Genomic DNA, 25,075 nt, shown 5'->3' on the forward strand with positions numbered 1-25,075 from the left:
CTTTCCCTCGGCACCTGCATCGCCGCCTCCCGCAGCCCGGACTACAAGTCCCACAGGCCACGCGCCAGCTGGAGTCAGCGGCCTCCGCTAGGGAACCCGGCGAGTGGGCCCGCAGCACCCTCTGTAGAGGCATATGACCGGAAGCGGCGGGCGCAAGGCTCTCTGGGGGGTGTAGTTGACTCGGAGTGGTTGCCGCAAAGCCCGCTGGGAGGTGTAGTTGCCTGGGAGTAGTTACCGCAATACCTGCTGGGAGATGTAGTCTCTCTGGCGAAAGGTGGCTTCTCTGTGAGACTTAATCTAATGGGGAGAAAATTTCAGAAAATGTGGTATAAAGACTCATAAAATGCCACCCATCCCTTGTCATCGCAGGTTTCAGAGTAGCAGCCATGTTCGTCTGTATCCGCAAAAAGAACAGGAGTACCTTGTGGCACCTTAGAGACTAACAAATTTATTTGAGCATAAGCTTTCGTGACCTACAACTCACTTGTACTCCTTTTCTTTTTGTTCAAATTAAGTGGTTCATCAAGGAACACTTGGTTGACAATGTTTAATCCCCCCCTCCCCACACACACACACACACACACACACTGTTCCTCACACATTCTTGTCAACTGCTGGAAATGGCCCATCTTGATTATCCCTACAAAAGGTTTTTTTTCTCTCCTGCTGGTAATAGCTCACCTTAACTGGTTTCAGAGTAACGGCCGTGTTAGTCTGTATTCACAAAAAGAAAAGGAGGACTTGTGGCACCTTAGAGACTAACCAATTTATTTGAGCATAAGCTTTCCTGAGCTACAGCTCACTTCATCGGATGCATACTGTGGAAAATACAGAAGATATTTTTTTACACACAGACCATGAAAAAATGGGTGTTTATCACTACAAAAGGTTTTCTCTCCCCCCACCCCACTCCCCACAGGGGGAGAAAACCTGGATTTGTGCTGGAAATGGCCCACCTTGATTATCATACACATTGTAAGGAGAGTGATCACTTTAGATAAGCTATTACCAGCAGGAGAGTGGGTGGGGGGAGAGAAAACCTTTTGTACTGATAAACACCCATTTTTTCATGGTCTGTGTGTATAAAAACATCTTATGTATTTTCCACAGTATGCATCCGATGAAGTGAGCTGTAGCTCACGAAAGCTTATGTTCAAATAAATTGGTTAGTCTCTAAGGTGCCACAAGTACTCCTTCACCTTAACTGGTCACTCTCATTATAGTGTGCGTGGTAACACCCATCGTTTCATGTTCTCTGTGTATATAATATCGTCCTACTGTATTTTCCACTGCATGCATCCGATGAAGTGGGCTGTAACTCACGAAAGCTTATGCTCAAATACATTTGTTAGTCTCTAAGGTGCCATAAGTTCTTCTTCAAGTCCTGTTCTTCTCATCACAGTGGAGGGCAGGCACATGCTATCTGCATACACCACACACAAAGCCCTTACCAAACATTCCCTAAACAAATTCTCACAGGCTCTGGGTCTGCCTCTCCCAGTTGTTGAAACTAGTATGTATCAAACACAAGTGTTGCCAAGTCCTGCAGTGTTATCGTGAGTCTTGTGATATTTAGTGATTTTCTTAATGACTCAGCTCCTGAAGTCGGGAGGTTGCAGTAGAATCTCATCTCCCCATCCCCCCACAATCCCAAAAAAGCCACTGCGAGAGTTTTCTAGCACTGGAGGTTGGAGGCAGAACTTGAAAGCGAGAAGTAAATATACCAGAAGGCAAATAAAAAGACCCAATGTTTGTTTATTTTTAAATCATGTTTTTTAATCCAATCTCATGATTTTGGGATGCCTGTCTTGTAATTTTTCAGTGCATGGGGTTGGCAATAATCAATTGCTGACAATGTGTGTGCTCTGTGCTGTACAAAATGCAGGAATAAAGGTGGTCCCTGCTCCAAAGAGGTTATAATGCGGAAGGAGTTTGCAGTGTAGAATCTTCGATTTACTAGCAAGGGCTATTCCAAAACAATCCACAGTGCATGGAAAATACTTTTGTTGAACCAAAATGGGGCTCTCCCTCTGTCACTTTCATACCTTTTTGAGTGTGGATTGCGAAGTTATTCCTGCAAGCCTTCAAGCGTCTGTGGCAGAAACTCTGAGCCTGTGCCTTGAAAATGGTCCAGTGGCCTCTTTAAAATTATATTGCATTGGATCAGTCTCCCTTACCCAGGCTCGCTGCAACTGAGCCAGCAGAAGGCCCTATTACAAGACTGTGATATGCAAGACACTCTCATTGCTAAAGGGATTAGGGAAAACCTATCTAAAATTACCTCATCCTTCCCAGAGACTAATTTACTATTGAGGAAGTGAAATAAACTGGAGATCATTAATGGAGCACTGCACCATTTAACGGCAGATAATTTAAAAAAGCAAGCCTCCTCTTAGGAACAATGGGAGGCAGTGCTCATTCTCAAAGAGGGTTTAGTTAAGGACACTTTCAGCCCCATTTGATTGGGAACAATAGGACAAGACAGGCATATGGAAGTCTCTGTAGAAAAACATTATTTGTCAACCTCCACTGAAGGACAAATTTCAATTACGAAGGATAACAGCAAAAATTACTATTAACCTTTTTAAAAAATCTTCAACTGCAGCCAATACATGAGATCTCAATGAGCTATAACTAGATAAGAAGTTTGGTGAGCCTGTGTTATTTTTTACGATGATCAACTGAGGCAAAAAAGATTGTCTGCTGCCAAACCCACTCTCCTCCCAACATGAAAACACCTCCTCTCAAGCAATGCTGCTCCCATTATTAGACTCCATCCCCTTAAACCAGGGATGGCCAACCTGAGCTTGAGAAGGAGCCAGAATTTAATGGTGTACATTGCCAAAGAGCCACAGTAATACATCAGCAGCTCCCCCACCCCGCTCCCAGCGCCTCCCACCCACCGGCAGCCCTGCCAATCAGTACCTCGCCCTCCCTTCCCGCACCTCCCAATCAGCTGTTTCTTGACATGCAGGAGGCCCTGGGATGGGAGGGGGAGGAGCTAGGGCACTGCAAGTTCAGGGGAGGGGGTGGGAAGGGGTGGAGTGGAGTGGGGGCAATGCCTGTGGCAGAGCCAGGGGTTGAGCAGTGAGCATCCCCCAGCACACTGGAAAGTTGGCGCCTGTAGCTCCAGGCCCGGAGTCGATGCCTATACAAGGAGCCACATATTAATTTATGAAGAGCCACATTTGACTCCGGAGCCACAGGTTGGCCACCCCTGCTTTAAACAATATCTCACAGTGAAACAATTCTCCTTCCCTTAAAATCATGCTTACTCTTCCTATCAACCATGCTGCCCCTACCTATTTGTACCTCTCCTGCTAGCAGAGTGGGCCCTTGGTCTCCCAGCTTCTCCACCCATTCCTTGGCCCCTGCGTGTCCTACCCTACCCTTAAAGTAGCCACTCTACTCCTTTGCCTGCTGAAAGTCTGCCAGGTCCCAAAGCTGTTCCACCTCTCCTGTTGTGTTGCAGGAACTGTTGTCTCTGGACTCCTCTACTCAGCACTGCCCAAGGGGAAGAGATGACTAGACATTGCAGGGTTCAAGTGAAACTTCCAGATGTAAGCAGTCTGAATGAGCTCTCCTCTGACATCTAGTGGTGAGCTGTGGAAAAGACTTCAGGAGCTGATCTTGTTTGCATAGACACACCCACCCTGTGTAGATGCTTAGCATGATGGGATTCCTTCCCCAAATGATCACTTGTGGCTGATGTTGGATCACCAGTCTCCTTGTTATTGGGGCAGGAGTAGTAAAGGGTTGTTATCCTTGTTGTGTGAACCAAGGGCAGCAGAACTGTACCTGGCATACCCTGATGAAGGAACTCACCCTCAACTAAATGGCACTCGCTCGGCAGGGGACATGGGTTCCAGAGCACAGCGAGTTAAGAGAAGGTGGGGATGAGCAGTAGTATCTGGTGGTGTAGGTTTTCTTTGAACTGTTATCTGTTTATAGTACAATAAAAGAGCTAGTTTAGACTTAATGGGGAATTTTATTTTATGGTCTAGAGCTGAAATCACTGATACCTAGGTTAAAATGTTAGACTTACTTTGAGATAGTGTCTCTATTGCAAGAAACTGCCTTATGTGCCCCAGTAGTAAGGCTCCTACCCTTAACAGCTGAAATCACTGAGAGCTATGTTAAGGGGGGGGCTAGCAGGGCAACTAGCCCATTTTCCTCTATGGGTAGGGCTCTCCAGCCAGACTACATCTCTCAAGACGCACTCGCTTCTCCTCTCCAAGAGGGAACCCTGATGCATTATGGGAGATGTAGTCTGACTAGAGAGTCTGGCCTACAGAGGAGAATGGGTGCATGATAAACCAAAATTAAAACTTCTATGGAGGCACTGAGGCAGTACCCCCTAATTGGAATACTTCTGTTCTGGGCCAAAATACTTGAGTTTTAGATTTTTTTTCATAAAAAAGTGTAAATTTTCCACAGAAACAAACTCCATTTTCTGACCGGACTGCCCAAAAGTTCATAGAAATGTAGGGCTGGAAAGGACCTCGAGAAATCATCTAATCCATTCTCCCATGCAGAGGCAGGACCTAGACCATCCCTGACAGGTGCTTGTCCAGTGTGTTCTTAAAAACCTCCAATGACAGAGATTCCACAACCTCCCTTGGAAGCCTATTTCAGAGTTTAATTATCTGTATAGATACAAAGCTTTTTCTAATATCTAACCTAAATCTACCTGCAGATTAAATCCATTACTTCTTGTCCTACCATTAATGGGCATGGAGAATAATTGATCACCATCTTCTTTATAACAGCCCTTACCATAATTGAAGATTGTTATCCGGTCCTCCCTCAGTCTTCCTTTCTCAGGACTAAAATACCAAATTTTCTTAACCTTTCAAATTTATCTGCTTTTTTAATTTTTCATAATTTTTGCTGTTTACCTCTGGACTTTCTCCAGTTTGTCCACATCTTTCTTAAAGTGTGGTGCCCAAAACTAGATACAATTCTCCAGCAGAGACCTCACCAGCACCAAGTACATTGGGACAATTACCTCTCATGTCTTACATACAACAGTTGTGTTAATATACCCTAGAACAGGGGTGGATAAACCTTTTGGCCCGAGGGCCACATCTGGGAATACAAATAGTATGGCAGGCCATGAATGCTCACAAAATTGGGGTTGAGGTGCGAGAGGGAGTGAGGGTTCTGGTTGGGGGTGCGGGCTCTGGGGTGGGGCCCAAAATGAGGAGTTCAGGCTGCAGAAGGGGGCTCTGGGCTGGGGTTGGGGAGGGGGGAAAAGGGGTGAGGGCTCCGGCTCGGGGTGCAGGCTCAGGGGTGGGGTTGGGGATGAGGAGTTTGGGGTGCTGGAGGGTGCTCTGGGCTGTGATCAAGGGGTTTGGAGGGCGGGAGGAGGATCAGGGCAGGGGCAGGAGGTTGGAGCATGGAGAGAGGCTCAGGGGTGCAGGCTCTGGGTGGCGCTTTCCTCAAGCTGCTCCCGGAAGCAGTGGCATGTTCCTTTTCCAGGTCCTGTGCAGACGCATGGCCAAGTGACTCTGCATGCTGCCCCGTCCACTGCAGTTCTCATTGGAGCGCCGGAGGGGGCCATTGGAGTGCGTAGGAGCTGAAGGGAGGCCATGCCACTGCTTCCGGGAGCCGCTTGGAGCAGCCCCCGACCCTGCTCCCTGGCTGGAGTGCCGGAGATGGGCAAGCCCCAGACCCCACTCCCCAGCGGAAGCTTGGGGGCCTGCTTAAAATGGCTGGTGGGCTAAATCTGGCCCACAGGCCGTAGTTTGCCCACCCCTGCCCTAGAATATTAGTCTTTTTCACAACTGTATCACATTGTTGGTTCATATTTAGTTTGAAATCCACTATGACCCCTAGATCTTTTTCAGCAGTATTACTGACTAACCACTTATTTTCCATTTTGTATGTGTGCATTTGATTTAGCCTTCCTAAGTGTAGTACTTTGCATTTGACTTTATTAAATTTCATTTTGTTGATTAAAGGCCAATTCTCCAATTTGTCAAGGTGTTTTGAATTCTAATCCTGTTCCCCCAAATTGTTGCAACCTCTCCCAGCTTGGTGTCATCTGCAAATTTTATAAGCATACTCTTTACTCCATTATTCAAGTCATTAAAGAAAATATTGAATAATACCAAACCCAGAACAGACCCTTACAGGACACTGTTAGATACACTGTCCAAGTTTGACAGCAAACCATTGATAATTACTCTTTGAGTATGTTTTTTCAACTAGTTCTGCACTTACCTTGTAGTAATTTAATTTAGATCACGTTTGTTTCCTTATGAGACTGTCATAGGGGCTGTGTCAAAAGCCTCACTAAAGTCAAGATATATTACATCTACAGCTTCCCCCCAGCCACTAGGCCAGTAATCCTGTCAAAGAAGGAAATTAGTTTGTTTTGCATGATTTGTTCTTGACAATTCCATGTTGGCTATTACGTATCACCCTATTATTCTTCAGGTGCTTACAAACTGATTGTTTAATAATTTCTTCCAGTATCTTTCTAGGTATCAAAGTAAGGCTGACTGGTCTGTAATTTCCCAGGTCCTCTTTGTTCCCTGTTTTAAAGATAGGTACCATGTCTGCCCTTCTCCAGTCCTGCAGAATCTCAGCTGTCCCCCATGAGTTCCTGCAGATAATCCTAATAGTTCTGGGATAGCTTCAGCTAGTCCCTAAATTACTCAAGAGTGAATTTTATCAGGCCCTGCTAACATAAATACATTTAACTTATCTAGACATTTTTAACCAGTTCTCTCCTTATTCTGGCTTGTGTTTGTTCCCCCTTGTTAATATTAATTATGTTAAGCATCTGGTCACAATTAACCTTTTCGTGAAGATTGAAGCAAAATAGGCATTAAACACCTAGACCTTCTTGATGTCATCAGTTATTATCTCTCCTTCCCTGCTAAGTAGAAGATCTAAGCTTTCCCTTGTCTTTCTCTTGTTCACAATGTATTTATAGAACGTCTTCTTATTGCCTTGGGGAAATTATCTGGGTTTCTGGCTGCGTGAACTATGCTGACTGACAGTCTACCAGAATTTAATTTTCACCCAGCAGGCATTAAGTTCAGGTCCTGCAGAGTGTCTAAGTGGGGCCTGAAACTCTCATCTTATTTACAATCTTAAAAATGCAAATGGCTGCCTGGGATTTTCCATTAGATTTTCTGTCAGCTTGCTGCAGCTACGACAACCATCTCCCTCATGCATACATCATGGCTGCAGTGATTCCTCACGAGATCCAGCAGGTTGCAATGGTGCTAGCAGTACTGAGGGTAGAGAGACTCTCTCCTCCTTTGCTCCTATCTCCCTACGGTGCCCAGCCCAGCATAGAGCTGCTCATGAGGAGACGGCAGCAGCTATTGGCTGTTCTGAGGGCTTTGCTTATACAGGCTATGGAAATGTGGTTTCAAGGGGAACGGGCTGGGAGCTTCACTTGGTAGTTGGTACCCCATCCCTGCACTTGAAATGCCTACCTCCAGACCCTGTCCCCCTGCGGGGGTGATTCTCAGGTCACTCTAATTTCAGTTTGGATCAGTCTTTCCAGAACTGCATAAGCTAGCAACATGTTAATTCATCTCTTGAAATGATTCAAAGCAAAATCTATTATAATTGTACATTTCATTAGTACTGGCCATGTATGAATAGTGTCTTTAGCACACTTGAAGGTGGGTCCTGAAATGGTTTGCGTTACTGAAAGTGGGTGTTTGTTGTAAAATGTCTGAGAACCACTGCCTTAAACACTAGGGGTCAAATTTCTCCCTGGCTGAACTCCACTGATCTCAGTATCTATCTGTAAACACCACCCTGGGCACACTGATGCAAATACAAGAAATCTTTTCAAGGGTGAACTTCTGTGATCATTCATAAGATCATTTTGGCCCTCCCTCAACAGCTTTAAAAATTCCTCTGACCATCATTATCTGGAAACAAACTAGTATAATAATCTAATAATCATTTACTAGATCACATGGAGAATGCAGCAGAAGCCAACAGTTATAAATCTTTGTGTTTGCTCCTGAAATTTGTTTTCTCTTGAAGAAGGAAGGTTTATTTGGGTTTTGAGTTCCAACAGAAAGATGTTGACTGCCCTTTTCCTTCGCTATCAGCTTGCTGCATGGATGCTTCTCCTGATGATTGCTGGCTTTTCAGAAGGTGGGAAGCTGGTGGTTGTGCCCATGGATGGAAGCCACTGGCTCAGCATGCGTCAGGTAGTGGAAAACCTCAGTCAGAGAGGACATGAAGTGGTGGTTGTTGTACCTCAAGTAAATTGGCAGCTGGGAATAACAGGGAACTATACCTTGAAAACATATCCAGTATCTTATACAAAGGAAGATATGGATGTAAGCTTACAGACATATGTTGATGCTCACCTAAAGGGACAACCATTTCCATTTAATGTTCTATCAATACATAACTCTTCAGTAGCAATTTTCAATATGATATTTAGTAATTGTAAGAATTTATTTAACAACAAGGAACTGATGCAATATCTGAAACAAAGTGACTTTGATGCTCTCCTCACAGATCCCATTTCTCTTTGTGGAGCACTAATTGCTAATTATTTTTCACTCCCATCTGTGTTCTTCATGCGAGGATTACCATGCAATTTACATTACAAAGCGAATCAATGTCCAGATCCTCTTTCTTATGTCCCAAGAATTTTTACAATGAACTCAGACTACATGACATTTGCCCAACGATTGAAAAACGTTTTAGTTGACTCTGTAGAATTCTTATATTGCAATAGTTTCTATGCACAAGGTCTAAGCTTCGCCTCTGAGGTTCTGCAAAGAGATGTGACATTGTTGGACCTTCTGAGTTCTACATCGATTTGGCTGATGAGATATGACTTTGTGTTTGAGTATCCCAGACCAGTGATGCCCAACATGGTCTTTATTGGAGGCATAAACTGCGGTGCGAGAAAAGCTCTGCATGAGGTATGGTGTTCTTTTTTCTCTTCACATCAAACATTGACAAATGCAGTGCTTTTAAGTGACATGAATGAAATGTGAGTAAATAGTATATGAACATTTACTGACTGCTTTGGGGGAATTATTTAACTACTTTTTGGCAGAATCTTTCCACAGATTGATATGGAATTCATACTTCTCTTGGCATAGGCACATAACTTCCGTTTAAATTGCTAAGATTTCTCCAAGCATATCAAGGAGGAAAAAGGACACTGTCTTTCTGCAAGCTCTAAAATGGAACTATAGTCCTCGGTACAGTCCTGAAATATAGTTCTGGCTTCATTTGTATCATTTCAGGCTTAAAATTCTTCAATTTAACAAGAGTTTTTTTAGAAAATCTTAGAATCTCTTCTGGTTTTTATTCTGTTCTCAAACACTATAAAAGTGTTTTGGTCACATGCATGCATCATATGTTTCCCATCATAGAATATCCAGGTTACTTTGTAGATCACGATGAGAGCCAAATGTCAATTTGAGTTGGAAGCTAATTAGCCTGGAAGAGTGGATTTTTAGAGATGTACAGATGAACAAAGTTCAGTTAAGAATACATTTTTATCCTTTGTGTTTCCTTTGTCAGACAATTTGTCTGATGTTTGTTCTGAGGTATTTTTTAAAACCTTGAATAATTTTTACACGCTACTATGTAACTTGTAGAACAGTAGGTGGAGTTGAACATCTGTTCTCTGTCACAAAGCAACAGCAAATTTATTGCATTGCCAGATGCCCTTTAGTGTCTGGTAAAGTTACTGAAATACTTTACAGAGATAGCGTTGGGGAGATAATATTTTTAATTGGCCCAACTTCTGTTGGTGAGAGAGACAAGCTATCAAGCTTACACAGAGCTCTTCTTGAGGTCTGGGACCTGAAGAAGAGCTCTCAGAAGCTTGTCTCTCTCACCAACAGAAGTTGGGCCAATAAAATATATCACTTCACCTACCTTGTGTCTCTAATATTCTGCGACCAACACAGCTACAAGAACACTGCATACATGAAATACTTTATAATAGTGATCTGATTTGTTACCTTGCATTAGAATCTCTTTGCAGCCAATGTGTTTCTTTAAACTTTTCTAACCCTTTTCTTGTTTCACATGCAATATTTAGTCATTTAGGATTTGATGCAAAAGCCCACTGAAGTCATTGAGACTCTTTCCATTGACTTTAATGGCCTTTGTATCAGACCCATAAGAGATGCATATTACTAGACTTCTGGGATTTCACCTTCTTAGGGCAGAGTATGGGGATTTTTGAACTTGGGGTTTGCATATTTAGAATGGATATAATTCTTTTTTATTGAATGACCCCTGTCCTGACCTTAGAAAGCCTTCAGCTTTTTTTTAAATGCCTTTCAAAATTTTATTTGTATTTATTTATTTTTATGAATAAGACCCACAGAGATTAATACAGTCAAAGTGCACATATAATAAAAGGGAAAATTAAAATGTGACAAGACAAAAGGTAATATGGTAGGGTCACTACAAGTTTACTGGGAGCCACTTAAATCAATCCTAAGCAGTCACATTATAAGATAGTCACATAAAAATCATATATAAAAAGGAGGAGAAACAGATTGTAAACTTCATTAGTTTATTGTATTCTCTTCACCAATTTATATATATATATGCTGGAGAGAAGAGTGATCATTACTTTAAATCATAGTAGACACAAATATAGTCGATGTCTCTTGAAAAGGCAGAAAAAACATTAAAATGTCTTACAGCAAGAACAAAGGACTAGGCAATAAAACAGGAAAGCTTGTGTTTTGGCAACTTGAGAAAGAGGAAACTCAAAATGCAATTATTGAGCTGTTGAGTGAACTTGGGAAATTAATAACAGGTCCACACTGGTCCAATTCCTCCTTCCAGCTGAGGATTATTATTCATTAATTTACATACAGTATGTTCACAAAAAGAAAAGGAGTACTTGTGGCACCTTAGAGACAAGTACTCCTTTTCTTTTTGAAAATACAGACTAACATGGCTGTTACTCTGAAACCATACAGCATGTTCTTTCTTTATTGCCTGGTTTCCAAAAGTAATATTATAAAACCAAAAGGAAAGGTTTCACAGGTTCTGCTTTCAGCTAGTTTACCATAGTTCAAAGTTCTAAGTGCATTTTTGTCTAGGACATTTGAGTTTAGGGGACGGGATGACCAATATTCTGCATCTACATGGACTTTTGCACAGGTCGTCTCACATTCATTAACTTACCTGGTGATTAAAGATAAACTCTGGTGGAAGTTCATAGATTCATAGATATTTAGGTCAGAAGGGACCATTATGATCATCTAGTCTGACCTCCTGCACAATGCAGGCCACAGAATTTCACCCACCACTCCTGCAAAAAACCTCTCACCTATGTCTGTGCTATTGAAGTCCTCAAATCGTGGTTTAAAGACTTCAAGGAGCAGAGAATCCTCCAGCAAGTGACCCATGCCCCATGCTACAGAGGAAGGCGAAAAACCTCCAGGGCCTCTTCCAATCTGCCCTGGAGGAAAATTCCTTTCCAACCCCAAATATGGCGATCAGCTAAACCCTGAGCATATGGGCAAGATTCACCAGCCAGATACTACAGAAAATTCTTTCCTGGGTAACTCAGATCCCACCCCATCTAATATCCTATCACAGGCCATTGGGCCTATTTACCATGAATATTTAATTACTCATGTTACCATGATACCATGTTATCCCATCATACCATCTCCTCCATAAACTTATCGAGTTTAATCTTAAAGCCAGATAGATCGTTTGCCCCCACTGCTTCCCTTGGAAAGCTGTTCCAAAACTTCACTTCTCTGATGGTTAGAAACTTTCGTCTAATTTCTAGTCTAAATTTCCTGGTGGCCAATTTATATCCATTTGTTCTTGTGTCCACACTGGTACTTAGCTTAAATAATTCCTCTCCTTCTCCGGTATTTATCCCTCTGATATATTTATAGAGAGCAATCATATTTCCCCTCAACCTTCTTTTAGTTAGGCTAAACAAGCCAAGCCTCCTTGAGTCTCCTTTCATAAGACAAGTTTTCCATTCCTCGGATCATCCTAGTAGCCCTTCTCTGTACCTGTTCCTGTTTGAATTCATCCTTCTTAAACATGGGAGACCAGAACTGCACACAGTATTCCAGGTGAAGTGTCACCAGTGCCTTGTATAACGGTACTAAAACCTCCTTATCCCTACTGGAAATACCTCTCCTGATGCATCCCAAGACTGCATTAGCTTTTTTCATGGCCACATCACACTGGCGGCTCATAGTCATTCTATGATCAACCAATACTCCAAGGTCCTTCTCCTCCTCCGTTACTTCTAATTGATGCGTCCCCAGCTTATAACTAAAATTCTTGTTATTAATCCCTAAATGCATGACCTTACACTTCTCACTATTAAATTTCATCCTATTACTATTACTCCAGTTTACAAGGTCATCCAGATCCTCCTGTAGGATATCCCTGTCCTTCTCTAAATTGGCAATACCTCCCAGCTTTCTATCATCTGCAAACTTTATTAGCACACTCCCACTTTTTCTGCCGAGGTCAGTAATAAAAAGATTAAATAAGATTGGTCCCAAAACCGATCCTTGAGGAACTCCACTGGAAACTTCCCTCCATCCTGACAGTTCACCTTTCAGTAGGACCCGTTGTAGTCTCCCCTTTAACCAATTCCTTATCCACCTTTTAATGTTCCTATTGAACTACTAAAAGTTCAGAAACAGATGAACCTCACTCAACATGGAGTTATGAAAGCTGTGAAACAGATTCATCCAGATATGGCAAAATTTGGCTCCATTTGGCCCCTAAAACTCCATTGCTGAAAAGAGAGCACGACCTTCACCTTTGCATTGTGTCTTTACTTGTAGGTAAAGCTGGTGAGGTTTTTTTCCCACACAAAAATGGGGTTTTATCAAACCCAGTTTTTTCCTATAGGAAAATGTTATTTGACTAAACTATTCAATTTTTCAATGGGAAATTTTGAATTTGAAATTTTTGTTTTAATTTTGGAAACCAAAAAATATTTGAAATGTTTGTTTCCTCCTCCTACCACTTCCCCACCGAGTGCAATAAAATAAATGTCCAGGATTTTTTCCCCTCTTTTTCAGTTTTTATCCCTCTTACTTTATTTCCGATTTCCACTCTTGGAACTTTCCAAAACTTACCAAAAGAAACTACACCATCTGCTCAAGAAACTCCCTGAAAAAGCACAAGCGCAAATCTGCACAGACACACCCCTAGAACCCTGAGCAGGGGTATTCTATCTGCTACTCAAGATCCGTAAACCTGGAAATCCTGGATGCCCCATCATCTCAGGCATTGGCACCTTGACAGCAGGATTGTCTGGCTATGTAGACTCCCTCCTCAGGCCCTATGCTACCAGCACTCTTAGCTATCTTCAAGACACCACTGACTTCCTGAGGAAACTGCAGTCCACCGGTGATCTTCCTGAAAACACCATCCTGGCCCTTCTACACCAACATTCCACACAAAGATGGACTACAAGCCATCAGGAACAGTATCCCCGATAATGTCACGGCTAACCTGGTGGCTGCACTTTGTGACTTTGTCCTCACCCATAACTATTTCACATTTGGGGACAATGTATACCTTCAAATCAGCGGCACTGCTATGGGTACCTGCATGGCCCCACAGTTTGCCAACATTTTTATGGCTGACTTAGAACAACGCTTCCTCAGCTCTCGTCCCCTAATGTCACTACTCTACTTGCCCTACATTGATGACATCTTCATCATCTGGACCCATGGAAAAGAAGCCCTTGAGGAATTCCACCATGATTTCAACAATTTCCATCCCACCATCAACCTCAGCCTGGACCAGTCCAAACAAGAGATCCACTTCCTGGGCACTACAGTGCTAATAAGCGATGGTCACATAAACACCACCCTATACTGGAAACCTACTGACCGCTATACTTACCTACATGCCTCCAGCTTTCATCCAGACCACACCACACCATCCATTGTCTACAGCCAAGCTCTACGATACAACCACATTTGCTCCAACCTCTCAGACAGAGACAAACACCTACAAGATCTCTGTCAAGCATTCTTACAACTACAATACCCACCTGCTGAAGTGAAGAAACAGAATGACAGAACCAGAAGAGTACCCAGAAGTTACCTACTACAGGACAGGCCCAACAAAGAAAATAACAGAACGCCACTAGCGATCACCTTCAGCCCCCAACTAAAACCTCTCCAATGCATCATCAAGGATCTACAATCTATCCTGAAGGATGACCCATCACTCTCACAGATCTTGGGAGACAGGCCAGTCCTTGCCTACAGACAGCCCCCCAACCTGAAGCAAATACTCACCAGTAACCACACACCAAAAACACTAACCCAGGAACCTATCCTTGCAACAAAGCCCGTTGCCAACTGTGTCCACATATCTATTCAGGGGACACCATCATAAGGCCTAATCACATCAGCCACACTATCAGAGGCTCGTTCACCTGCACATCTACCAATGTGATATATGCCATCATGTGCCAGCAATGCCCCTCTGCCATGTACATTGGGCAAACTGGACAGTCTCTATGTAAAAAATAAATATACACAAATCAGATGTCAAGAATTATAACATTCAAAAACCAGTCGGAGAACACTTCAATCTCTCTGGTCACTCAATTTCAGACCTAAAAGTGGCAATATTACAACAAAAAACTTCAAAAACAGACTCCAACGAGAGACTGCTGAATTGGAATTAATTTGCAAACTGGACACCATTATATTAGGCTTGAATAAAGACTGGAAGCGGATGGGTCATTACACAAAGTAAAACTATTTCCCCATGTTTATTTTCCCCCCCTCTACCCGCCCCACTGTTCCTCACACATTCTTGTCATCTGCTGGAAATGGCCCACCTTGATTATCACTACAAAAGGTTTTTTGGGGTTTCCCCCGCCCCTGCCCCTCCTGCTGGTAATAGCTGACCTTACCTGATCACTTTGTTACAGTGTGTATGGTAACGCCCATTTTTTCATGTTCTCTGTGTATATAAAATCCCCCTACTGTATTTTCCACTGCATGCATCCGATGAAGTGAGCTGTAGCTCACAAAAGCTTATGCTCTAATAAATTTGTTAGTCTCTAAGGTGCCTCAAGTACTCCTTTTCTTTTAACTTAGGAAAAGTTATTGATAAAAATGAAATTGTATTACTCAATAACTTTTCCAAAGCTGGAAACATTTTGAAGGGTTTAGTATGAAAAAAAGTAAGTGAGAAACTCCCATCTCCAATCCCCTCAAAAAGCAAAACTAAATTAGACATCAGTCATTCTATTTCATTGTTTGGGAAAAGGCAGGGGGAAGGAAAAAATTGTCAAAACAGTTTTGGTTTTTGAAAACTGAATCCAAATGAAAATCCCAATTCAAAATAAAATTTTCAAAGAAAAGGAAAATTTCAAATGAAAATTTGTTTGAATTTTTTTACAGGAAAAAACTAAGCAGTTCTAATTGTAGGCATGCATCTATGACTTGGTGCCTTCTATCGCACATGAAAACTTGGCCCTCCCAATTTTAATTATGTCAGCATATTGTTTTCTCTCATTATCCTTTTGCAATTTTATGGCCTTCTACTGGGGACATCTCTGGGCTTACTCATAACAATGTGCCATCCATCATGAACTGTGAAAACCTAACAGCTAACCTTAAGTGCTACCATTAAGCACAGGTCTTAGTTTAAAAAAAAAAAAAATCCTTAGCAATTAAGGCCATGTTGTAAGAGCAGTACAAAATGGTGCAAATATGTGAAGAATATTGCCTGGAAAAAAGTTATCTGTCTAGGTACATAGTACAGTGAGGGAGCAGCTATCTATCTGAGAATCTTATTTTCTTATATGAATATATCCTTCCAGTCCCCATTGCAAAGGAGGGAAGTAAGGCACAGAGAGAGTAAGTGACTTGACCAAAGTCACATACAGAATCCAAGAAAGAGTGGGGAACTGAACAGTTGTCTCCTGGCCTACACTCTACTTTAGCCCTGTTTCGAATGTCTCCCTCTGAGCCACTAGCACTGTCAAGAGCATTCCGGAGGGCACTTATCCAGGTGGGAATGGGGACCTACATAAGACATCCTGTACCCAGTGTGCAAACAGCTGCAGGCAGGGACGCTGGAACAATTTGTATAGTGGGGAATGCTGAGAGTCATTGAACCAAACTGTAAACCCTGGATATGGTGGAAACCACATCAAGCCAGGGAGTGCTGGTACACCCCCAGCAACCTTAGTTCCAGCACCCCGGTGCAGGACTATGCCCAGGGGAGCACATTCTATGAGTAGACTCCATTCAGTGTGTTTGGAGATTTAGGTTCTGAGCCAAAGCCCACTGAAGCCAATGGGTGTTGTTTTAGTGATCTCAGTAGGCTTTCGATCAGGTCCTTTATGCCAGATCTTGTCTTCTGCTAACCAAACACCTACAGACTTCACCAGGGCTATGGCACATAATTCCCCATAAGGCAAGGTCAGTTCAACTTTGATGAATGTTTATCATTAGCTGAACATTAAAACAATATTGATTTTTCTAGGAAGTCCCTGAACAAAGTTAACATGATTTTCTCAAGGCAAAGATCATGAAGTTGAACTAAGAAGACCCTTCAACTCTTCAAGCTAGCTAACTGAACTTGGTTTTTAAACATCTGTAGAATTTCTGTAGTGAACATCATAGAAATCCCAGGGTCCTTCACCAGATGAAACTTCTGGTGGAGTTTGCCCTAGTAAAAATGGAACAAAGGCCTCAGGGTTTGGCTCTCTAATAAAAGGATTTGGCTAATACATCCTTTTTATAATATTAAACACTTATCAGTAGCAAAGAATAATCTGGGACATTTGGAAAAAATGATAAGAATTTCTGACTTTATTTGAATACAATTAAAATTGAATTCATATAACACTGGATAGTTCAGCTTCCAGGTAGATTGTTTAGGTCAGGAGTACACACCATGGCAAAACTTTCCCACGGCCTGCGTAGCCAAAAGTGGCATTTGGGATGACGACAAAAGATTTGTATCCCCTTTGGGTATGCAGAGGAGTTTCTAACAGGTGGCCAGATCCTCATCTGTGGTAAATTGTCATAGTTCCTTGGGAGCCATGCTATCTTACACCAGCTGAGGATTCTGGCCCAGTGTTTAAGTCTCCATTCCCAAGTGCTGTGGGTGCTGCACAGGCCCTGAGGGCAGGGCAGGGCCAATTTAGGGTGTTAGGTTCTCTTGTGACAGTTTCAAAAGCACCCTGTGGCCCCTGACCCCCATGTGCACACCCAGGGCTGGCCTTAGGGCTGAGCAAACGGGGCCCATGGCCAGGGCGCAGTAGCCAGAGGGCACCACAAGGGGCTCGGGCTTCCCCTGGCTGGCTGTGGCCAGACTCTGTTCTCCGGTCCCTCCCCTGCGCTGGGCCGGCAGGCTTCTCCCCAACCCCAAGCCCCTGGCCCCTCCTCCGCTCGCTCCACAGCCGGCCAGTCAAGGGCTCCAGCTCTGCCCCAGCCCTGGGGAGCCCAGAGTGGCGTGGCCGTGGCCAGTCACGGGTGGTGCAGCCCACTACTCGCTGCCCGGAGCGGAGCCGAGTCCCTCCCTGCCCACAGCCCTGCACGGTGCAGTCTCGGGGAGTGGGGGGACGGGACACGACACCACCAGGCTGGGGCCAGGAGGAGCAAAACTTTCACATGAGTGGAGCGGGGGCAGGACTTAAAGTGACAGTGTGCTCACTGTCTCTCAAACTTCCCTAACACACACACACAGGCTCAAACTTCCCTAACACCCACCCACACACTCTGTCTCTCACAGTCCCCCACAGATTGTCTCTCTCACACACACAGTCTCACACTCCCCAACACACACACCATCTCTCACACAGTCCCCCAACACACAGTCTCACACACACACGCTGTTTCTCTCACACACAGACTGGCTCTCACAGTCCCCCAACACAGATTGTCTCACACACACATAGAGTCTCACACTCTCCAACACACACTCTGTTACACCATCCCCCAACACACACACATACACACACACACAGGCTCTCTCGCTTTCACACACACACATATTATTGTTGTTGTTGTTATTACTGCAGTGCTTGGTACTTCCTGTCAAAATGCTCGTGGTGAGCCAGGAGTGGCTAGGGGCTGCAGGAGGGCCGTGGGCTCTGGCAAGATGCAGCTCCCATATGACAGCGCAAAGCCTGCCTTGAGCTGCAGGCCAAGTGCCAGGCACCACAAGCCACTGCAGCAGCACAGAAGTATGTGTGGCAATACACCATATACCATGCCACTCTTGCTTCTGCGCTTCTGCTGACAGTGGCCTAGGAATTTGCTAGTTGTCGTCGTTACTCATTGTGACATTATCTGATTAAAACATGACCCTGTAGATCATTGTTGCAACCACTGTTATATATTTGCTACTAATCTTGTACAAAATGTAGCATGTAAGATGTCTATGAAAAGGTTATGATTTGCTGAATATGTTCAAGCTATTTGTAAGCATGTATCATTTTTGTATTTGAAGTTATGAGTATTGGCTCTATACCTGGATTTCAAATGTTTGCTCCTGGGGTAATGCCCACAAGATAGTTAGCCAGCACATCTTGAAGGGATGAGTTAAAGTACGTGGCTCATCAAAGGACTTGTAACTCACAGTGGACCATGGGAGACGCCCATCTACACTGAATGGACTTCCCTGTGGACATTCCATATGAAGTATAGGTAATGGCCCAGAGGTGATGGGGGCAGGTAGAGCCCAGGGAGCCTGTAGGAGCCAGGGATGAAGGGGAGGGGGGGAGCGCCAAAATACAAGTTTGCCCAGGGCACCATTTTCACTAAGGCTGGCCCTGCAAGAAACAGTCCCAGTAGCATAGTCACAGCAGGATTTATAGACTGTAAAGTCAGGACAGTGGCCATTTCTTACTGCCGGTTTATAAAATGCCTAGAACAGTGGTGTCTTTTAATAAGATGTGTAAATGGCAGTGATTCAGTAGGCTTGTTTTTAGAAAGAGAGATCACTAACGTCAAGTACAATTGGCATAAAACTAGGAAAGACAATTCCTGGCAGCTAATAATTGGGTGCATGTGACTGAGGAGTACAGTAACTCTTCACTTAACATCACCCCTGTTAATGTTATTATCATAGAATATCAGGGTTGGAAGGGACCTCAGGAGGTCATCTAGTCCAAACTCCTGCTCAAAGCAGGACCAATCCCCAATTGCCTTGATCCTTAAATGGCCCCCTCAAGGATTAAACTCACAACCCTGGGTTTAGCAGGCCAATGCTCAAGCCACTGAGCTATCCCTCCCTGCAGTGAGTTGTTAGACGTCACTGATCTAGTAGAGAACATGCTTGTTTAAAGTTGTGCAATGCTCCCTTATGACGTTGTTTGGCAGCCGCCTGCTTTGGCCACTGCTTGCAGGAAGAGCAGCCCGTTGGAGCAAGCTGGGGGGGCTTGGAACCAGGCTGGGCCAGCAGCCCACCCATCAGCTCCCCTAAGTTCCCTGTGCAGCAGCCACCCAGCAGGCTGTCAAGTGCCAGGCAGTTCAGGTTTCCCTCCCCTGCCACTGCCGTGCACTGCTCCTGCTCTCTGCCTTGGAGCTTCTCCCAGGAGCCTCCTGCTTGGAAGTCCCTGGGGATGGGAGGCGAGGTGTACAGGCAGGAGGAGATGCAAGGATCAAGCATGGTGGGAGAGGAGCAAAGGCAGGAACAGGGCAGGGTGCAGGAGGCAGGCACAAGCAGGATCCAATGCAGCCACAACAGCTGCATTGTTGCTCAGACAAACTTCCTGTTCCTCCTCCTGGATCAAATAGCGTCGTTGAACCAATCGATAGAGCCGGGCGATCCTCCAATCAGAGCTCCCGTGTGGATGGTGCTTGGCTGGGACTATAGCCCTAGTCGCTTCTCTGCACACCCAGTTTCAGTAGCCATTGGGTGGAGGCCAGGATGTGGCAGCTCTCTGGGGACTCTCAGACATCGGTTCAAGACCTTCAATATCACAATGGTTGAGCAGGCAGTCGAGTAGCCTCTGTCTCACTGCTCCCCTTGTTGAACCTGCGTGGGGAAGAAGCAGGGGCAGCAAATGGAGGTGATGGGGACAGAAGGCGAAGCAGGCCCCGTACTGGCTTTGTGCTTCCTAACCCAGCACTCATCCACAGGTTCAGCTGCCCCCATCTTCCTCTGGAACACTGCCGCAAAATCAGCTGTCCCCAGCTTCTTCCCCTAGATTTCATTCCTCTAGCTTCCTCCTAAAGACAGAGCCACAAACCTGTTTCACCCCCCCATAGTCCTCAGCTACCTCATCTTGCACTCAGACATCCATAAACCCAGCTGCACCTACCGCCTCCACAAACATGCTTCATCACCCACCCCACAACTTTTGTGCAGCTCTACTTTCTACCCCTGCCACTGCTTGGGGCAGGGTGTATTGACCTGCAGTTGAAGTTTGCAGTCATATGCACATTATTTGCAAATACATGTTATTTAATGAGCTGTTTTCCATATTTGTAAAACTTTGCATGATAAGCGTTCCCATTAAAAGACTGCAGTGCTCTAATCTCGATTTTTCATGATGTTCTTTCAATCACCACTCATGCTTTTCCAAAGTTTAGCACTTTTGCCCCTTTGTTCTGGTACAGATAGCTACCCATCTCCACCAACTCCATAAATAAATATACCTCTTTCTGGCAGAAGACTGCAAAGAACCAGTTTGTAATCAGATGGTTAAATTATAAGAGCTAAGTAACAGATAAATATCAGAAGCGCCTGATATCTGTTTGCTGTCTATAGCCATCTTTCTTTCACTGGTACAAATGCCAGTTCTATCCATTGAAAATCATAACTAACAGCAGGAAAAATACATCAGAGTAGGAAGATCAAATGGATTTTGTCAATTCCTCTCACTGCTCTTGTAATTTACTCCTTATCTCAAAGTCCCAGGCATTTCACCAGAATCATAGCCTCTGCCCAGCCTATGGGCCTTGTGTTCAGGCACGCTGTGATGTGTCTGCCTCTCCAAACTAAGAGATGTTGATTTTATTTTGAAAAACCTCATGATATGTTTGAATGGATCCACTCAGAAAGTCTCAGATACACTGACAAACCTCACAGAATTAAATAAGGGGAGAAGGGTGCTCAGCACTTCTTAAAAAGTCCTCAGCTCCTTGCAGAATTGGGCCCTATATCTTCAAACTCTGTTACATTAAGGGCACTTCTGCCGCATGGAAGCCTGTTGCTGCAAAGTGTTGGGCAGCCAGGGTGTTTGCAGAATCAGGACCCAGCTGTGCAAGACCTTAAGGGCATAATCCTGACCACTGAAGACAATGGGAGTTTTGCCACTGTTTCTAATGGGAGCCAACATACTCACACAGTCAAAGTTTCTGCATGCACATGTCGGCCTCTTCCTTGGTTTGCCTCATTCTGTGTTGGCTTTAATTTTGCTTACCATACAAAGACTTCAACAGGCTTTGGCTTAGGCTTGTCGGAAGGTTTTTGATATTATCATTTATTTGTAATACAGTACCGCCTAAGGGGGTACAATCATAATCAGGGCCCTACTGTTTTAATTGCTGTATAAACACAGAATGGAAGGATGGTCTGACCCCAGTTTCCACTTCAAGAAAGGTCATAGAATCATAGAATATCAGGGTTGGAAGGGACCCCAGAAGGTCATCTAGTCCAACCCCCTGCTCAAAGCAGGACCAATTCCCAGTTAAATCATCCCAGCCAGGGCTTTGTCAAGCCTGACCTTAAAAACCTCTAAGGAAGGAGATTCTACCACCTCCCTAGGTAACGCATTCCAGTGTTTCACCACCCTCTTAGTGAAAAAGTTTTTCCTAATATCCAATCTAAACCTTCCCCACTGCAACTTGAGACCATTACTCCTCGTTCTGTCATCTTCTACCATTGAGAACAGTCTAGAGCCATCCTCTTTGGAACCCCCTTTCAGGTAGTTGAAAGCAGCTATCAAATCCCCCCTCATTCTTCTCTTCTGCAGGCTAAACAATCCCAGCTCCCTCAGCCTCTCCTCATAACTCATGTGTTCCAGTCCCCTAATCATTTTTGTTGCCCTTCGCTGGACTCTCTCCAATTTATCCACATCCTTCTTGAAGTGTGGGGCCCAAAACTGGACACAGTACTCTAGATGAGGCCTCACCAATGTCGAATAGAGGGGAACGATCACGTCCCTCGATCTGCTCGCTATGCCCCTACTTATACATCCCAAAATGCCATTGGCCTTCTTGGCAACAAGGGCACACTGCTGACTCATATCCAGCTTCTCGTCCACTGTCACCCCTAGGTCCTTTTCCGCAGAACTGCTGCCTAGCCATTCGGTCCCTAGTCTGTAGCTGTGCATTGGGTTCTTCCGTCCTAAGTGCAGGACCCTGCACTTATCCTTATTGAACCTCATCAGATTTCTTTTGGCCCAATCCTCCAATTTGTCTAGGTCTTTCTGTATCCTATCCCTCCCCTCCAGCGTATCTACCACTCCTCCCAGTTTAGTATCATCCGCAAATTTGCTGAGAGTGCAATCCACACCATCCTCCAGATCATTTATGAAGATATTGAACAAAACCGGCCCCAGGACCGACCCTTGGGGTACTCCACTTGATACCGGCTGCCAACTAGATATGGAGCCATTGATCACTACCCGTTGAGCCCGACAATCTAGCCAGCTTTCTACCCACCTTGTAGTGCATTCATCCAGCCCATACTTCCTTAACTTGCTGACAAGAATACTGTGGGAGACCGTGTCAAAAGCTTTGCTAAAGTCAAGAAACAATACATCCACTGCTTTCCCTTCATCCACAGAACCAGTAATCTCATCATAAAAGGCAATTAGATTAGTCAGGCATGACCTTCCCTTGGTGAATCCATGCTGGCTGTTCCTGATCACTTTCCTCTCATGCAAGTGCTTCAGGATTGATTCTTTGAGGACCTGCTTCATGATTTTTCCAGGGACTGAAGTGAGGCTGACTGGCCTGTAGTTCCCAGGATCCTCCTTCTTCCCTTTTTGAAAGATTGGCACTACATTAGCCTTTTTCCAGTCATCCGGGACTTCCCCGGTTCGCCACGAGTTTTCAAAGATAATGGCCAATGGCTCTGCAATCACAGCTGCCAATTCCTTCAGCACTCTCGGATGCAACTCGTCCGGCCCCATGGACTTGTGCACGTCCAGCTTTTCTAAATAGTCCTTAACCACCTCTATCTCCACAGAGGGCTGGCCATCTCTTCCCCATTTTGTGATGCCCAGCGCAGCAGTCTGGGAGCTGACCTTGTTAGTGAAAACAGAGGCAAAAAAAGCATTGAGTACATTAGCTTTTTCCACATCCTCTGTCACTAGGTTGCCTCCCTCATTCAGTAAGGGGCCCACACATTCCTTGGCTTTCTTCTTGTTGCCAACATACCTGAAGAAACCCTTCTTGTTACTCTTGACATCTCTGGCTAGCTGCAGCTCCAGGTGCGATTTGGCCCTCCTGAGGTCAAAGAATAATGTTCTAATACAAAGAATTCCACTGGCCTCTTCCAAAATGGCCACCGCCTCCCATTCTTTCCAATCGGAGTAAAGCGAAGCTGCCTTTAGTGGAGGAAAGTTTGCAATGCTTGTATTGTATTCCCAGAGTTACTTAGATATATTCAACTTTAACTTCAGTTTAATGTAGTTTTTATCTGGGAATTTATTATGTTTGTAGAGTTCCTAGCATGTTAGGGCTGAGTCCCATTGCAATTGAACTGCTAAATAATAAGAGAAGACACAACACCAAACAGTCGGAAGGAATGTAGGGAGAGAGGATGAGAGACCCAGCAATAACATCATGCATTAACTAGGCCAGCAAAGTGCACAGCCACTTTTATCTGGTTAAATTATAAGAAATAAGTAACAGATAAATACCAGAAGCTCCTGATGTGTGTATCTATATGCCTTTTACTTCTATCTTGGAATAGATTGATTGGAATTCAAGTTCAGTCTCGATATCCTACACTACCAATAGGATGGAGAATATTATAAACCTGGAATCCTGCAGTGGTTTCATCTCTTCCCTGTATAACAAATAGTATAAATTCTTTTCACTGCTGCTTTTCCAGTTGTTTTTTGGCCTTTGTATCATCTTCTTTTCTGCTTATATCCATGTAATATGTTTAGATATTTAATAGATACAGAAAATAAGCCAATAGGAAAGCTTTCCTAAGAAGTTTACTCAAAACCGAATGAGTAAAGTTTCTCTCTGGTGCAATTCCATTGACCTCAGTCGACTTACCCTGAAGATAAATTAACACAAACAAAAACTTCAATTAGTGACAGTGCAGGCTGGACTAGGACACACCCCATGCCACCACCCAAAACCTTAAAAGCAAATAAGAATGAGGGAAACGTCTGCTGCTTTCCTTGCCACCTCTTAACATTGCTTGCAGTGCTGTTGAGAACAGACTCATTGCTTCATAAGGCTTTCGCTTCCATCTCCCACAGTTATCAAAAAGATTCTGGATGGGGGCTTCGCTATTTCATGGATTTTTTTTGTATACAAAAATGTTTCAAATAAACCATTAAACTAACTCATTGGCACATCTTAGTAAAATGATCCCTTTTCTTACTTCATGGAGCAGGAAAGTTTGAATTGATGCACTTTGTAACATGGGAAAGGTAATTCCTTCACAAAGTAATATTTTTGCTGTCTGTTTGATTCGTTCTGTATTTTTTTCTAAGATGGAACCAACTGAAGATACTGCTGTACATTTTTATTATTAAAGGTCACAACCTCTTTGTTTAAATGAGTAATATTTAAGACATCTTCCTTTGTAATTCATTTGGCAACTTTTCCAGCATTTCTCAGAAGGCCAGCTCCTCTGAACCTCCTTCTTACCACAGGCATGAGGAACATGATCTGTTTGAAAACCCCCATTACATTGACCTTGTGTCATAGGACATTAATGTGAGGTTGACTCAGGTGATACACCAACTTGATACCTGTGAACACAATAAAGCCACCACTTCTCGGTCTAGCTATAGTCCCAAGTTCAAACAAGTGGGGCATCAGTATGCAGAAATTGTTGCATATGTTGGGGACACTGGGGCATGGCCACTAGGTAACTTGAGGGGATGGAAGACCATGAGTGTCAATGAAGCCCCCTTGCACTAGGC

At 44.0% G+C, this 25,075-nt stretch overlaps 1 protein-coding gene across 1 annotated transcript in view; it reads left to right on the plus strand.

Moving 5' to 3' along the window:
• Positions 1-8,014: 8,014 nt before the first annotated feature.
• The window catches only part of LOC140895926 (UDP-glucuronosyltransferase 1A6-like), an 85,430-nt gene continuing 68,369 nt past the window's right edge, over positions 8,015-25,075 (plus strand). The window contains exon 1 of the mRNA XM_073306869.1: positions 8,015-8,918. Coding sequence (XP_073162970.1) covers positions 8,058-8,918 — 861 coding nt within the window. The 5' untranslated portion in view covers positions 8,015-8,057. The remainder of the gene's footprint in view (positions 8,919-25,075) is intronic.

This window comes from Lepidochelys kempii, chromosome 11 (assembly GCF_965140265.1).
Source record: "Lepidochelys kempii isolate rLepKem1 chromosome 11, rLepKem1.hap2, whole genome shotgun sequence".
NCBI lineage: Eukaryota > Metazoa > Chordata > Testudines > Cheloniidae > Lepidochelys > Lepidochelys kempii.